This window comes from Musa acuminata, chromosome BXJ3-10 (genome assembly GCF_036884655.1).
Source record: "Musa acuminata AAA Group cultivar baxijiao chromosome BXJ3-10, Cavendish_Baxijiao_AAA, whole genome shotgun sequence".
In the NCBI taxonomy this organism is placed as follows: Eukaryota; Viridiplantae; Streptophyta; class Magnoliopsida; order Zingiberales; family Musaceae; genus Musa; species Musa acuminata.
The window spans coordinates 27,799,667-27,815,000 of NC_088358.1; the positions used below are offsets into that span (position 1 = coordinate 27,799,667).

Below are 15,334 nucleotides of genomic sequence, written 5' to 3' on the forward strand. Positions count from 1 at the left end.
CTCTCTCTTAGGAAAAAAATTAGGGATTTCCCGGCGATCGCTCGATGGCAATGAGATTGGAATTGCATGCTAGATGATGAAAATAACGCATAAATAGTTAGATAGTGTCAGATGCATATGAAAGATTTACACAAAATTTCTAAATCAAACATCTTAGTTCCATAGGAAGAACGATCAAGTCAAGATGGGGATGGCTTTTGGGAGTTGTGGAGTGAACAAATGGGTTAATTTGAGCATTAGAAGAAGATTGCATCAATCCTGGGTTCCTGACCTTTATGGCCTCATCGAAGGTTAAGAGCAAGTTTGATTGCAGTATATTAATGTAAAACTCCAAGTAACAATGCAGTGCAAAAGGTTGCCATCCATGGAAACTTGGAACTACACACAAACGCAATTGTGGTCAGAATTAAAGCTCCAGCCAATGCCATTCATGTTAGATACCAAGGATCATAAAGTGCAACTAGCCAAAATCTTGTTACCAAAACTAGTTTCAGACCAACAAACACAGTATCTCAGAATTAAGATGATCCAACAAGCCAAAAATGTGCAAAATTGAAAAGAATTAATCTTTGAACTGGTTGGTGTTGCAGACTTTCCGCCAGGCTCATTCGTCCTCCTGGCTGCGCAGCCTTGCCAGCTTGTTGGTGACAACAATGTCAAGTTGAGCAGCTCGCTCAACGATCAACTTGCGCTTCTTCGTGGAGACATTGTGTGCAATTTCAGCACAGTAAGTCCTGAGAAATTACACAGGACATCTTGAATCAAAAAAATAAAACATGCAACATATCCATCTCCGGTGCAGTACTAATATCTTAAACCAACTAGTGCAGCAGCAATTAGGAAGTGCACCTGTTGTGCATCATGAGCAGTTCTAACTCAGCAACATTGTAAACCACAAGCTTCTTAAACCCATTTGGCAGGTAGTGGCGTGTCTTCTTGTCTGAACCGTACCCAATATTTGGCATTAAGGTACATCCTTTAAATTTTCTCCTTACACGAGAATCAATGCCCTTAGGCCTGCGCCAATTTGGCTATAAAAACCAAAACATTTCGATCATAAGAAACATAAACAGTTAAAATAAGCATAATACACCTTGTAAGAGCAGCAAAGAAAACTTAAACATGTTATGCTTTCAAAAACATAACCACATATAGAGGCAATGCCCTAGCCAAAGAGGAACGCTGGAGGAAATGCTAGCAGCATTATGCAATATGAATGAAAATGAGGTCTCACAGATAAAGAAACTGGGCTTCCATTTCAAAGGGTTGACCCATTTATCTTAGTTGAGCATTCAAACTTCAGTAGACTGAAGTGCTGAATTTCAACCAAACATTTTGTAACACTAAACTTACAAGACCACTGTCAGTTCATTCGGAGGGATAACAGGGAGAATGGACCAGCATGTAGAAATTGTACACCATGAACAAGATTTCCTTTGGACAAACAACTTGGCACAAAAAGATGTTACTAGTTTAGATATTTTGACTATTCCAGAACATCCACAGTAAAAAAAAAATTCGAGTGCTGATTTCAGAAAGCTGAGATGGCTATATTCACCGAGTGATTTAAGTTTCAACTTAGTCTAGGCATGCTGAATAATTGTATTTCCCAGCATACATTCAAATGAAAACAATACATATCAAAGAAGAAAAGGAGAAATTTAGAGTACTGTTACTGTTGGTACTTAGCAACACACTCCAAAGACCAGGAGTTATTTGAAACCAGAGCACCAGCCACAGTTTCGGAAATTTTGCATGTTTCTACAAGCCCACGAAGTAGTCTGATTGATAGAATTAATAAGTAAACTAGAATTCTGTGATCACAGGAGCCATCTTTCTCATAAAAACAAACCATTTACATTAAAGCACATGTAACGCAATATAATGTTTAAGCATTTACCTTAAATATGAGATCTGACAAACTTGAAAAGCCCGTTGAATTCTCAAAAGTAATCCAAAAGTATAATTAAGAATCAATGCAACATGTGATAGGATATCAGTCTTTAAGTTATATCAACTTTCTCCATGATTGAATATCACTACTCCACTGACTTTTGACATTTTTAGAAGAAAGAAAAGAGAATTATATCCTACCAATTCTAGTTGCATTAATCGAGCATTTAAATCTACAGTAGGTGAAATGACTCAAAATTCGTGAGAGAGATAACAAGCTCTTGTGATGGCAACGAGATCTTTAAAGTCAAAGAAAAAAATATATAATCATGTCTAGGCTTATCCACAAAAATTTAAACATTGTATAACAAAAGCTTGAGATATATCATGGAACTTTCAAAAGGATATATCCATTACCCCTTGCCTTACAAGGTATATATATGAAATTGTCCCAGACTTCAATTCTATGGCTCACAATCATAGAACCTCCACAAGGATGAAAAAAAATACTCAACAGTAGAAGAAATAGACAGCAATAGAAATTTCACTTGGACCATGAAAGGAGAATGCACATGGCGGTTTTACGAGGCATTTTAACCTATTTTACCAAAAAAAAAGCAACCCTAAACAAAAATTAACTATCTAAAAGAAGAAAGACCATTGTCATTTTACATGATTATTTATTGAATTTTACATGTTCTTCAACATGTCACAGCGATGGTCTTACTTCGAATGGCCATGCATTTCGGTTGATCTTATAAAATCCTTAACATGTTATTATCACATATCATCTGTCATTACCAAACTAGAGGGAGACGCAAACAAGTACTGCTAGACACTGACATAAAGCAAAGTGAAAGCAAACAAATCAAGTGAACTATAGAACAAATGCAACAACCTAAGATCACAATCTACAAATGAACTGCAATCCATCAATTAAACTTCAACTCGCAACAGTTCATAAGGAAACCAAGGATCCATCATCAAAGCAATCAAACCTTTACATTAAAGGAAGCCAAGGAATCAGATAGAATCGATGTTACCTTCACGCAGATTTTGCGGTCGCTCTGGGGCCTCTTGAACTTCTTGACACGCTTCTTGACAATCTTCTTGGTGAGCAACGGAACCGCCATCTATTGTTGAATAGATAAAAACGAAGACAGATCAGCATTCTTAAACCAAAATGCAACAAATCACCGCCACCAACCCCAAAAGGTTCGATTTTTCCGCCAGTCCAAGCGTCACAAGAGCTAAAGACAAGTCGGTAGTCAAGGATCGGGGAATGTTACCTCGGGCCGGCTAGAAGACCACAAGATAACGCGACAAGCTGCACGCAAAAGATCAATCAGGTGAAAGATAGTATTAGCACCTCAGGAGCAGGCAACAGCTCCAGAATCAAAACCCTTAGAGATAGGAGGTATAGGGCGAGAACGATGGCCACTCACCACCGTGCTTCCTTGTATCAAGCCCGCCGTCCCACGGACCTCGGCGCTAACCCTAAAAGAAGGCCTGCGTAGCGGGGATTTATATATACCATCGAACGCTTGCGGAGCCCATCGATGCCGTCCATTTGGCCCGCATCGCCTGATACTGGATGAATCACCCTGCGAGGTTGCAAAGAGGCCCCACTTTTTGGTTCTGTGAGCGGCCACTTCATTCATGAAATGGATCCGGGTGACTCAGTTGACACGTCAGGTCGATACACCCCGGTAAGTTATCAAAGTCCCATCGCAGCCGTCCATTTGGCTCGCGTCGCGTGATACTAGGTGAACAACCCTGAAAGTTTGCAAAGCGGCCCCACGTTTCAGTTCTGTGAGAAGCCACTTCATTCATGAAATGGAGATCAGATCGATACACCCCTGAAACTTATCAAGGTCTTGAGCACCCGATCGAATACAAGCATTGCAGCAGTTTGCAACGACCAAAAAGAACATTACAACAGGCGTAGTTTCCGCTATTAGGAATTAGAATCCTTGGTCAATAACTATTCAGATCTTCAGCCATTCCTTTTTTCTTGATCCTTCTTGGTTCTCAAAACAAAATAATTCCAGGATTTGCTATCTCATTGGCTGTTGATTGAAGAGGAAACAGGGCTCAAGAATGGGTTTCGTGGTTGATTTCATCATTCAATGTCACACTCTAAGTTAACTAATCCATCAATTTCATTTAAACTAAAATTAATAATAATACATTCGATTCTTATAAATCAATCTTAAACTTTTTTTTATTTCCAACGTGGACTACTCAGGAATGTTACTTTTATGCTATTAAGAGAGAACAGACCATTAACATCAACATCATCTTATAAATAATTACGAAGAATTAACTAACAAAATGATTAATATGCACCACACTTCGAAATTTGAGGTTTAAAATGCATCAAAGAGTAATATGCAAATCTAAAAGAATTTTCTTTTGGAACTTAAGGAAAACATTTACACAAGAAACAGTTGCACAAAATATAGGCACATAAAAGAAGAAAGACAGCTCTGGAACTAATGTTCACATACTCTCGAGAACCAACTCTTCAGTAACCATATCTCAGAGATATCAATGGAACAGTGTCCTTGAAAGGAGCTCTAAAGGGAGGAAATATGTACATAATATGTACCTTATTCACTCAATTTCATGGACATCTAGCAAGAATAGTGTAGGCGCAATGTCCGCTTCCATTTGTCTAGAATCCCAGCAGCCTTCCGACGTGCCCTAGAAGTACCATTCTGAACCAGTTGAGAGATGATTCCATTAGAGTCCTCCTCTTCCCCAACCTCCCTCAGCCTTTTCCGGTCATACATGCAGATTGAGTAGAGAACGGCTACTGCATTCTCTTTGTTTCGTGCACATGAACTCTCCCTTATGATGCTGAGCAGACAAGGAACTCCACCAGTCTCAGCAATCTCCTCGATAGCCTCTTGGTTGCTCGACAGGAGTGCAAGGATAGCCAGTGACTCGTTCACAAGTGAGCGATCAGTAATAGCCTTTAAAACTACCCCCAGCACACCGCCACTCACTGCTCTTGCTCTGTTCTCATGAACCAAGCACAGGCTGAAAATAGCAGACCCCGCATCCTTCTTGGCAGATGAACTGCCTTGTTCCAACAACTCTATAAGTGGTTTCATTGCCCCCAATTCACCAATCTTGAGTTTGTTGGAATCAAGGGCTGATAAGCTGAAGAGAGCTGCTGCTGAATTGCTACATGTCTCGATTCTTCCAGCTTTCAGAGCATCAATAAGAAAGGGTATGGCTTGCGGGTTGTCCCCGACAATCTTCTTATTGGTTTCATTGATCGAGATGTTCAGAATTGTCGTCACAGTATCCTCTTGTACTTTTGGGTCAGCACTCAATTCAGGAATAGAGGGAACAGCCAACAATTGGGAGATTGCATCATCATTTTCTCCAATGAGGGCTCTAAAGGATCTTTTGCACTTCGTGAGGAGTCGAAGTTCGCTTAAGGCTCGCTTCTGTTCCATAACAGAAGAGGGTGAACAAATCTTTTGGAGGAGCCCATCAAGCACATTCTTCTCCGTAACGGTGATTAAACCTTTGTCTTCATCTTGCTCATTATCAAGTGGAGGGAGGGAAACATCATGTTCTATGCACCATTGGGAGATCATCCTATGGACAAGGTGATTAGGGGTGAGGATGGTGTTTGGCAGGATCTGATGTGATTGTGGACAAGTCCGGTTCCCAGAATTCAGCCATTCCTGAATGAATGGCCGGTCATAGGTCTGCAAAAGGATACAAAATGCACACCTATCATTGATACTGAAGAAAGGAACAGGACATCATCGTTAAGATTAATGTGCATAGCAAGCATGTCCCAGAGTAGCATCTGTGGTGTGCATGGTTGTCCTGTCAACAACTTTCCTAATAACTATTGCCAATTTGATGATGAAATATACTTGGTATATCAATTTGATTTAACTTGAGGAACTAATATGCCCAAGCTAAGAGATCTGGAGGACTTTTATAATGCAGAAACTAATAGATTTAGGGACTAATATGCATTAGTATCTATCTCATTATCTCATTGACCGCAAGAAATCTAATGGTTGGGAATAATTGAAAAACCTAAATATCAAACAATAAGAAATTTACAGTAAGACAACCAATAGTGAACGTTTAACTTGGAGGACTTTTATAATGCAAAAACTAATAGATTCAGAGACCAATATGCATTCGTAGCTATCTCATTGATCACAAGAACTCTAATGGTTAAGGATAATTGAAACACTAAATAACAAACAACAACAAGTTCACAGTAAGACATTTAAAATTGAACAATAGTTTTTTTTTTTTTTTCAAGAGAAGATTCAAAAATAATCAGAAGTAACCATTTTTTACTTTTCTACTGCAACTAATAAACTTATCAGAGACAGGATGAGAACTAAAGTACAATGACTACATGAAGTCCTGCAAAAGTTCCAAACACAGAGAGCATAAACAATTGTATACAACTCAGACTAATAATTAATTTTGATGCCAAAATGAACCAATTTATTCAAAAGATTTACAAGTCTAAGGTTACATAATGCATTGTTCCCCCTTTTTTCGACTTAAAAAAGATATATATCACATACGATATTTATGTTTTGTTATTTATAGGGTGGTAGGAGATGCAATCTCTCCGCAAGGTAAAGTCTTTCTTATCATATCGTGTTCTGTGAATATAGATGGTATGAGATGCAATCTCTCCACAAAATACGGTCATTGATACAAAACGGAGCATCATTTCTTAGCTAAAGAACAACACGGAATTAACCGAGAAAATATCAAAAGATAACACAGAAAAAGAAATATCGCAGAAAATTCCAGTTCGAGAAACCCAATCAAACCGTAACGATTCTAATAAAAAAATTGTAAAGAAGCATTTAAACTTGAACTCGACATCTCCAAAACCCACCGACGTAAAGATTGCAAGAACAAAACCCTAACCCTAGATATTTTAGACCTGTCCGGAGGCCAGGACCACAGGGTCCTTCATCAACTCCGACGATATGGGGCACCGGAAATGCTCGGGAACCGACGCCGAATCCATCCTCTCATCTGTTCTCCTCTGGTTCGCCAAGGGCGACCGCGGCGTACCGTTGGAGACCCCTCTCCCGGCAAAGGTGACCTGTTTGAGCGCCGCGAGCACCCTGGCGGCCTCCTCGTAGGTCCCAATCTGCCCATCGTCCTCCTCAGCGATCTCCCTCACCAGCCTTTGCAATTCGTTCTTCAACTCCCCTGCCGCCGCGGCCGACACCCCCGGCTTCGCCATCGCCGCCGTCCCTACGACCCCATTAAGGAAGGGTAAGGCCATTCGATATACTATGGTTTCTCTGCTCTCTTCTCCTCCTCGGCTTCGCCTTCGTCGTCGCCTCCCGCTTCCTTCATATCTCTCCTCTTCGGAGGTCGAGCGAAAGGAGACGAAGCCGAAGGCGAATTCGAGAGCTCGTCTCCAATAAATACATATATACGCAGAAGCATTACTTTTTCTACCTGTTGGTCTCTGCACGCCTTCTCACCTGCCTTCTGGTTGCACAAAATGGTGAGGTCCACGAGCAACTCCTCGAAATGTAGTAAAGACGGGTGCCAGTTAAGTAGGTCGAAAAAAGCGTTCTTTTGTAGTTTAGTTCCTTTCTCTGTTAAATGCTTACACCGCTGAAGTAAAGTGTATATATTGCTTCGCCGGAGCAGGATAAGAACCTTCCTTATACGATGAAATTTACACAAATAATCACCATAATGATTGGAACGGTTTTATAACAGAATAACAGTGAGGGAATAGGATAGGCTAATCTTGTTCTGACGGAATACTTGGGACAGAGGAGTAAAGGGACCCACACGTCATAGCGCTGCTGGCAATTGTTTTGCATTTATAACACATTAAATGAGATTTGTATCGCCAATTTTTTGAGATTATGTGAAATTAGAAATTGCAATGGGATTTGAGTAATTGTGACTGTTCACCTTCAGAATCTTAGTGAGATCAGAATTGTTCATGACGAGGAATTATGATGGAGATTATGTGAGGAATTATGATGAGGATAGAAGGTTTCTTACTTGGGAATATAATGATTATTTTTAATTTTAATGATAAATTAATTGTTTTATTTTATTTTGTTCATAATGTGTCATTTCAATTGACAATTAATGCTAATTTTCCTTGTTAGGCTATTACGATAAAAAAAAAACCCTAATTAATAATTTTAGTTTTTAATTAAAATTAATTTTAATTTTAAGGGAATATATAATTAAAATTTTCAATGGCCATAGTTGGTGTTGAGCCATGCAATTTGTTCACCTAAGAAGCTTTGATCCTAAAAGAATTTGTTTGGAATCAAAATTCTTGTATATTTGATAAGAATTTGATTCTTTGATTTTTATTTGGATATTTACTATAGAACTTACATCGAAGGTAAATCTACGATGTTCCAATTCTATTGATTATGAATTGTTATTATATCATGTAATCAAATAATATTATAGGTAGGCATATCAAGATCGTATAATAGATATCTCACAATATATGAATCATATCTCGCGTCATATGAGCTATTAGTATCGTATGATTGATATCTCAGTATTATATGATCAATACTTAAATATCTCAATACCATGTGACTGTGACCTTATCATCATATGATTGATACTTTATTATCATGACTAACAACTAGATCATGATAATAAGGTCAAACGAATTTATTGTATATGAAGTCAAACCTAATTTAGTATAGGATAAACATACGAATCTCTCTTATGGTACAGATAACCCATTATAAAAGGACTCATCGATCCTTGAACACTTAATAATAAATAAATAAATAATAAAATATAATAATAATAATAAATAATAATAATATATTTTATTTATTTATTAATAAAAATAAAAAATTTAAACAAACCTAAAGTTCACTAAAATTTAGACTCTTAATAATAAATAAATATTAAATAAGCATCTATCCGATTTTAATTGAATTAAACAGACCCAATAAACAATTGGATTAAACAGACTCAATAAACATTATTCAAAAGTTCAGAAAAAAAATCCTAATATTAATAAATAAATATTAAATAAATCTCTATAAATAAAGTTAAGCATTGAATGATAAAATGTACACGGTTTGACCTTTTTAGAGTTGAACAAATGTATTGTTAGCTGATGTTAAGAGATTATACTGAGACAAACACCGAAGAAAACCTCGATTAACTTGCAATCAACATCCAACTCAAATAGTATTCCGACTCACAAATACAAATACAGATACGGTATTGAATACGTGCCTCAACGATAACAAAAGCTACCCTTCGACACACGCGTCACGAAACAAGAATCTCGTCATGTGCACCGACTCGATCACGCGTTTTAGCGTATAGCTCCATGAACTCGGCCGTGGATAGATTCCTCTTCTAAGTGCGCCACCGGCAGTGTGGCTTTGCGGCCACCAACGTGGCACGTAGAGTTGAGAGCCATAGTCGAGTGATGGGTTTTGGCTCTTGCGCTCATACCGCGCACCACCGCGACTCGTCACCAACCCCCCGATTTGGACTCGCCACCGTCTGCGCTGCATTATGGCACTTGCCATGTCTCATTATAGTAGCAGCTTGCTTTGAGTCAGCTACCGTGGCCTGTTGGTATGTGGAGGGCGAACACAAGAAACATATCACATTTAACGATGATCAGATGCAACAATTTGGATCAAAACTGAGCATAAAATTCTGTCTTCAAGTCTCATCCGCATCAAGTGTGATATATATCGTCTATTTTATAAACAATTACAATGTCAAAATAAAGAAAATATAAGAGAAGTTTATAGGTTTGAATCTTTATATACTAAAGCAATTGTCGGCAAAAGTCTTTAGTTTATATATATATATATATATATATATATATATATATATATATAACACATAATAAATATTCTCTTTTTATTCTTTATTCAAGTTATACGTTAACATTATATTCTCCTATCAGACCCGAGTATGATGGGCTAACTAACCAATAATTTCATTTGATTTAAATAACTGATCAAAATACTTAAGTTAAAATTTTATAGTACACTCATCAAACCTTTATAAGTCAATCTTAGTCTTTATTAATTAATTGGGGAGAGTTACAAAATGTTACGATCCAAGTTTAATGGGCTAATCAGCCAATAACTCCGTTTAGTTCAAATCACGGATCAAAATGTTTAAACTAAAATTTTTGTAATATATTCATCGGTCCCTTATAAGTCAATCTTAAAATTCGTGAGAGATCCATGATAAGAATATATGAGAGTTTGGGATATCCAATTAGACCATGATTATATTATAATTATGTTATTTGTGGTTATGGGATTGGTGAGAGGCTCGTGGTGTACTGTATCAGCCATGTCATTAATTCCCATTGAAATTGCTGTTTGTGGGATTTCAAAAGTAGATAGATGGATAGATAATGACATGCCACGAACCTCACTCTAATCCATGACTTGTCAATCCACCATGGTCCAAATTATCTGTCAAACAATTCTTGCAGGCCATATGAATTGGGACCTAATCGACTTGTCTAACTCCATGTGGTCCATCGCAGCCATTTGATTCCCTCTGCGTACAACCCATCGGTTTTGTCAGTCTCATACTTAACCCACGAATGATATTATTTCCAGAGATATGAGATCGACAAGATTGATGGCTATTATCCCTAATCAAGCAGGAATTACCTATGAATTAATTGCTTAATACGAGTCGAGATTGACATCACCAGCATTATGATCTATAGCAAGTGAAAAGGATACTGTTGGTCCAAATTAGATTGATTCATCTTATTCGATCACACTGCCTCTCTTTGATGAATCATTTATGTTAAGGAATCGAGTTAAATTGATTAATTCAAATCGAATAGTTTCTATTACAAATCTAATTGTGAATTTAAATGCGCATTATGTGGCATTTCCATCGATCACAGACTAAAATGTTGTCGAATCTCATCTTGTTTTTTCATGGCCACAAAACCATCATCGAGCAGCTGTTACGTGACAATGCATGTGCAAGTCATTTTCTCTTTTTTTTGTTTACTTATTATATTATATATATCGATCGATTCGGTAAGATAATTAACTCACTTATTTATTCAAAATTAATCTTCATCTCAAAATACTTAAATTCGAGATAATAATAATACCCACGTCACGTAAAACTCAAAATACTTTAAATCGTCTCCTACTTTTAATGTTGAAGAATAAATCAGGATATTATAATCTCTCTCATGCTTAAGGATTTAAGATATGATGCAATATCATACTAGTTTTGATACTATATATCATGACCTAACCCATGAACTAATTAACATATTAACTTGTTGAGCATGAATGATTAGATTAAAATACTTAATTGATACTTTATAAGTCCATCCAATTCCATTTCGAATGAAGGAGTAACTTTGAGTGTTGCCAAAGCTGCTTTATCAACACCCAGCACATTTAATCATCTTCCACACCTCTTGACACTTAAAGCACCTCAGAAATGTCTCCCAAATCATGTTGCATAAACAGACAGTAACAATGTGAATGGCACTAGTGGATTGGCCACAAGTGACAGCACCACTGCCAGTTGGTTGACAGTGATGTCTCACTGAACACTCAAGATATGGGAATTTAGCTTGCTCATCCATGACAGGGACCTGATGTTGGACAGTGAGGCTGAAGCATCTCCAGCATCATGGAATCCAAGTATATGTCCATTACCTTAATCTTATTGGCAAAACATGGTCTACACAGAGACTAACATTCCTTAGAGATCCAACCTGATATATGAAAGAGAGAAATGGCCAGAGAGAAATGGCCTGTAGCAGATGTTCACTTGGCTTTTTCCTGTGGTCTGCATCTACATGTTGTTTTGGAAATTTTTAAGATGTAGTTTGGGGGGGCAAATGTCTTAAGTGGATCAGCTGAAGCAGTGTCCACTCCATTGCAGACAGTACTCTTTCGTTTGGCCTCTTCCCAGTGAAGGACAGGAAGAAGGAGAGTCTATCATGTCAAAAAGTTGAAGGAAACAAAGCTGTTACTGCTTTATGTTTCAGATAGGGAGAGTTTAATCTCAACAGAATAAGATCAAAATGATCTCCAGCATAAGGGAAACCAATCAACATGCAGCAGCTACATGAAACCATTATGATTCTTCTATACATCTATGCAACTAGATAAAAGAGCCAAGATCTTAAGTAAGAATAGAAAAGATACATCACGAAGGGAAAGAGACATTTGCTGGTAATTCTGAGCTTCATGAGTCTTTCATGGCTTAGGATGATTGGAGTATTTGATAATACCCCACAGCTTGTGGAGTTGAAAGGGAAGAGAGGATACAGTCAAATAGTACATGACTGATGGAGTTCATGGCTGAGTACTGCAATCATGTTTAATGAAGGAAATAATTACCAACACAAAACTGTTCTCAAGGTGTTACGTTCCGGACCTGATCGAAAACGGAACATCACATCTGATGATTTTTAGTTCGATTGGCATCACATCAACAGGGAAAACACTCCATGATGCTTGTCCGAAAAAATTGCAGCAAGATGCAGTAATCCACTAACAATCATGGCCCTCATCCTTGTCTAGGTTGGTTCTGATAAGAAGAAACAAAGCATCAGTTATGGCTTTAGTTCACAGGGAAATCACTGGCAAGATAATGTATGAAGGTAACCGATCTAACATGACAGTCCTGTGAGGATGAGAGACAATGATTTAACTTGCTGAAAGGAATCTAATTCCACCTTTTTCTTCCTTCAATGAACTGTAAAGCTATATGGAAAAAGAATTCTGAACAAGGAATTTTTCAACTTGAGAGATACTTGTCAAATTCAAAAGCTTTTGCCAACCTGGTCATTTTGATGCTATTCTTCTCATGATAGGTCAGTCTATCTTGAGAGCATACAACTCGATCAGTATGTGAGTGTAGTACTTCTACTGTTAGGTGGTCCATACAAGGAAGGAAATACTTTACAGATTCTGTGGGAATATCTCCTATTCAAGCAGGAAGTACTAAGATGTAAAGGGCTTACGGATTCTCACTGCAGTCCAAAGTCCAAATATGCGATAGCGTCGAATCGCTGGAAGCAGCAGGAGAGTTGCAGCACATAACCATGAAAACACCTTCATGAACTTATGAACATGGCACTTATGGGAGTACAGAACCACATCTTCATACTGAAATCCTGCACCGTCTTGTTTTCATTTGTTACAATCTTACCTGTGCTTTTGAAAAGAAATCTCCACATCAATTACGAGCGCAGACCTAATGGTCATTAGCAAAAACTTCACAATGCTATTTCAAAGCACGTCTCATTTATATACGAAGGCTTTACTCTGAAATCACATGATTAGAGTTCAATTTTCATGTGACCAGTGTGCGTTTGGCCTGCATCAGATGATGAAATATCAGACTTACCCTAAAATCTTCAATCCATGAACTAGCCAAACAAATCCATTACCGTGCCAATTTGCTTACCATGGTTCTGCCCAAAGCCAGTCTGAGCAACACTCTGCAGGTCATCCTCCCAAAGACCCCCAAGCTGAAAGTTGATTAACATTTTTCACATGACACAACGTATCGTTTAAAGATTTTTTGATGATAAATCAGTTCTGTATTGAATGGGCTACGTCATTTACCTGAGAGGGAGCATCTGTGTATGCGTCCGTGGTGGCATGTTGCATACTCTGAGACTGTCGTAAGGAGGATTGTAATGGATTCAAGGAGAATTGCGCTTCGAGACCGGATGTCATGACGCTCTGGAGAGCGATAGTCTGAGGCTGGTGAGCATACGACAACACTGTGCCTATCTCTGCCGGATAAACTGGCTGTGGCATCAGTCCACGAGATTGATACATCTGAATTTGCAGATGGTTAAGGCATACATTACTTGATGAGTGTGGATGGAACTAGAACTAAGGAGATTGCACAAGCTTACATCTTTTGGCAGGAAATTTTCCATGCTAACATCCATCTGGGGATTCAGGGTGGTTAACTTCATGGATAGGAACTGAAACCAAGAAATTGGGTTCAGGTGAAAACCTAGATTACAAGTAATGCAAAGTTCAATCCGAGCACAATGTTGATACCTCGACTTGCCGCTGCAGTGACTGCACATAGTTTATGATCTCATCAAGCATCACAGCCTTGCCGGTCACCTGCAATTCCGAAATTACCATGACTAACTAATTACATGAAGCTAGGGAGTGATGATCTGAGATCTACAGAAGAAACCATTTTACCTTGTTGCAACCTGGCACAAGATCTTGCAGAAACTTCATCCTCTTACTGATCTTCTCTCTTCTAACCTGGTGGAAGAAGGCATTTTATGAACTCGGGACCAGTAAATTGTGAAGTGCAAGACACGGAGATGAACACTGAGCCACGTTTTCCTTACCCTCTCGGCGAGGCTGTGAGCATCAGTGGCTTGTCCTCTTCTCGCCCTCACATGGATGTAATCCTTCGGTGGCTCAGGGGGCTTGTGATCATTATCCTTGCCCTCGCGGTGGCCAGGATCTCCATTCTGCTCCGTCTTCGGCTTCACCGCCGCATTCTTTGCACCTCCATTTCTGTCAGCCGATTTGCATCTCTTTGCATCGGAGTTCTCCTCCTCTGTCATCTGCATTTGAGAGGAACATGGAATTAGCATAAAGATTGGCAAAAGAAGCAGAATTGTGAGTCAATTCAACCATACATTAGCAGGGGGATTAGTGGCAGAAGAAGATAAAGGTGCCTCCCTTCCTTTCCGCTTTGCCGCTGTCTTCCATTTCCCTGAATTGTTGTCAGCGATACCTCTCAGGGATGATGCCTCCGCCGTCATCCGATGGGACAACGACGACTCCTCCGGGCCATTTCCGAGCTCCGACTTCTCCGCTGTCGAAGATACACCAATTGTCGACCTCATCTCCGTCTCCAGATGGGCAGGGCGTTCGCTCCTGTTCTGTCCAACTCCCACGCAAGACCCAAAACCTGCCTTCGGAGATTCGCTGCGCGAGGCCTCCGAAAGATTTCCGGGCTCCAGGAACCCGAATTGGCCTGCGAAACTCCCGGAACTCCTTCCTGCAAAGCAAGAAAGCCTTGCGGCGCCGTCCTCGAACCCCGGTTCGGCCGAAAGTGGCCCGAGATGAGGTCCGGGCACTCGATTCACCGGCATCGGTGGCCCTCCTCTTCCCTGCTGCCGGTGATCCATCACGGAAAGATTGAGTTTTGGTGGGGAATTCAGCGGAGTGCCGTAACAAGAAGCGTCAGCACTACGGTATCGATAACTCGGCGAGATGTCGTTGGAGTTGCAGATGCCTCCCAACCGACCTATGAGCTCTCCGATACCGCTGCCGTCGGCGGAGGCCGGCGGGTTGGAGCACGGCGAGGAGACGAGCGAGCTGAGAGCCGACTCGAAGTCGGCGTCGTGGGCCATCGGCTGCTTCCAATTGAGGTGGAGGAAGCACTGCGG

At 39.5% G+C, this 15,334-nt stretch overlaps 3 protein-coding genes across 5 annotated transcripts in view; all 3 read right to left on the bottom strand.

The window, feature by feature from the left end:
* Positions 1-450: 450 nt before the first annotated feature.
* LOC135650831 (large ribosomal subunit protein eL32z-like) lies at positions 451-3,465 on the bottom strand. The gene is made up of 5 exons (XM_065170452.1): positions 3,339-3,465; positions 3,183-3,220; positions 2,937-3,026; positions 850-1,031; positions 451-734 (listed from the first exon to the last, which is right to left on the bottom strand). The coding sequence occupies exons 3-5, from the start codon at positions 3,024-3,026 to the stop codon at positions 605-607; spliced, it is 402 nt and encodes a 133-aa protein (XP_065026524.1). The 5' UTR covers positions 3,183-3,220; positions 3,339-3,465; the 3' UTR covers positions 451-604.
* Positions 3,466-4,285: 820 nt separating this feature from the next.
* Positions 4,286-7,322, bottom strand: LOC135651764 (U-box domain-containing protein 9-like). The gene is made up of 2 exons (XM_065172177.1): positions 6,845-7,322; positions 4,286-5,621 (listed from the first exon to the last, which is right to left on the bottom strand). The coding sequence occupies exons 1-2, from the start codon at positions 7,193-7,195 to the stop codon at positions 4,530-4,532; spliced, it is 1,443 nt and encodes a 480-aa protein (XP_065028249.1). The 5' UTR covers positions 7,196-7,322; the 3' UTR covers positions 4,286-4,529.
* A 4,655-nt stretch (positions 7,323-11,977) lies between these two features.
* LOC135650499 (transcription factor bHLH78-like) overlaps positions 11,978-15,334 on the bottom strand; it is a 3,873-nt gene continuing 516 nt past the window's right edge. For 2 of the 3 annotated variants that reach the window (XR_010501556.1, XR_010501555.1), the window contains 9 exons: positions 14,579-15,334; positions 14,282-14,503; positions 14,127-14,192; positions 13,974-14,042; positions 13,823-13,894; positions 13,524-13,742; positions 13,363-13,426; positions 12,917-13,272; positions 11,978-12,480 (listed from right to left, as the gene is read on the bottom strand). The exon at positions 14,579-15,334 is cut by the window's right edge. Coding sequence is in view for 1 of the 3 variants with exons in the window: in XM_065169898.1 (XP_065025970.1) it covers positions 13,235-13,272; positions 13,363-13,426; positions 13,524-13,742; positions 13,823-13,894; positions 13,974-14,042; positions 14,127-14,192; positions 14,282-14,503; positions 14,579-15,334 (1,506 nt within the window). In the remaining 2 variants the exon portion in view is untranslated. Of the gene's footprint in view, positions 13,273-13,362; positions 13,427-13,523; positions 13,743-13,822; positions 13,895-13,973; positions 14,043-14,126; positions 14,193-14,281; positions 14,504-14,578 lie in introns of all 3 variants that reach the window. The other variant, XM_065169898.1, reaches the window with a different exon arrangement.

Excerpts from the sequence above, each read along its gene's own strand:
- LOC135650831 (XM_065170452.1), bottom strand. The coding sequence starts at position 3,026 with ATGGCGGTTCCGTTGCTCACCAAGAAGATTGTCAAGAAGCGTGTCAAG. Across the intron at positions 1,032-2,936 it reads ACCGCAAAATCTGCGTGAAG|CCAAATTGGCGCAGGCCTAA; the intron begins GTAACATCGATT and ends TGGTTTTTATAG. Across the intron at positions 735-849 it reads CTGCTCATGATGCACAACAG|GACTTACTGTGCTGAAATTG; the intron begins GTGCACTTCCTA and ends GTAATTTCTCAG.
- LOC135651764 (XM_065172177.1), bottom strand. The coding sequence starts at position 7,195 with ATGGCCTTACCCTTCCTTAATGGGGTCGTAGGGACGGCGGCGATGGCG. Across the intron at positions 5,622-6,844 it reads TGGTCCTGGCCTCCGGACAG|ACCTATGACCGGCCATTCAT; the intron begins GTCTAAAATATC and ends ATCCTTTTGCAG.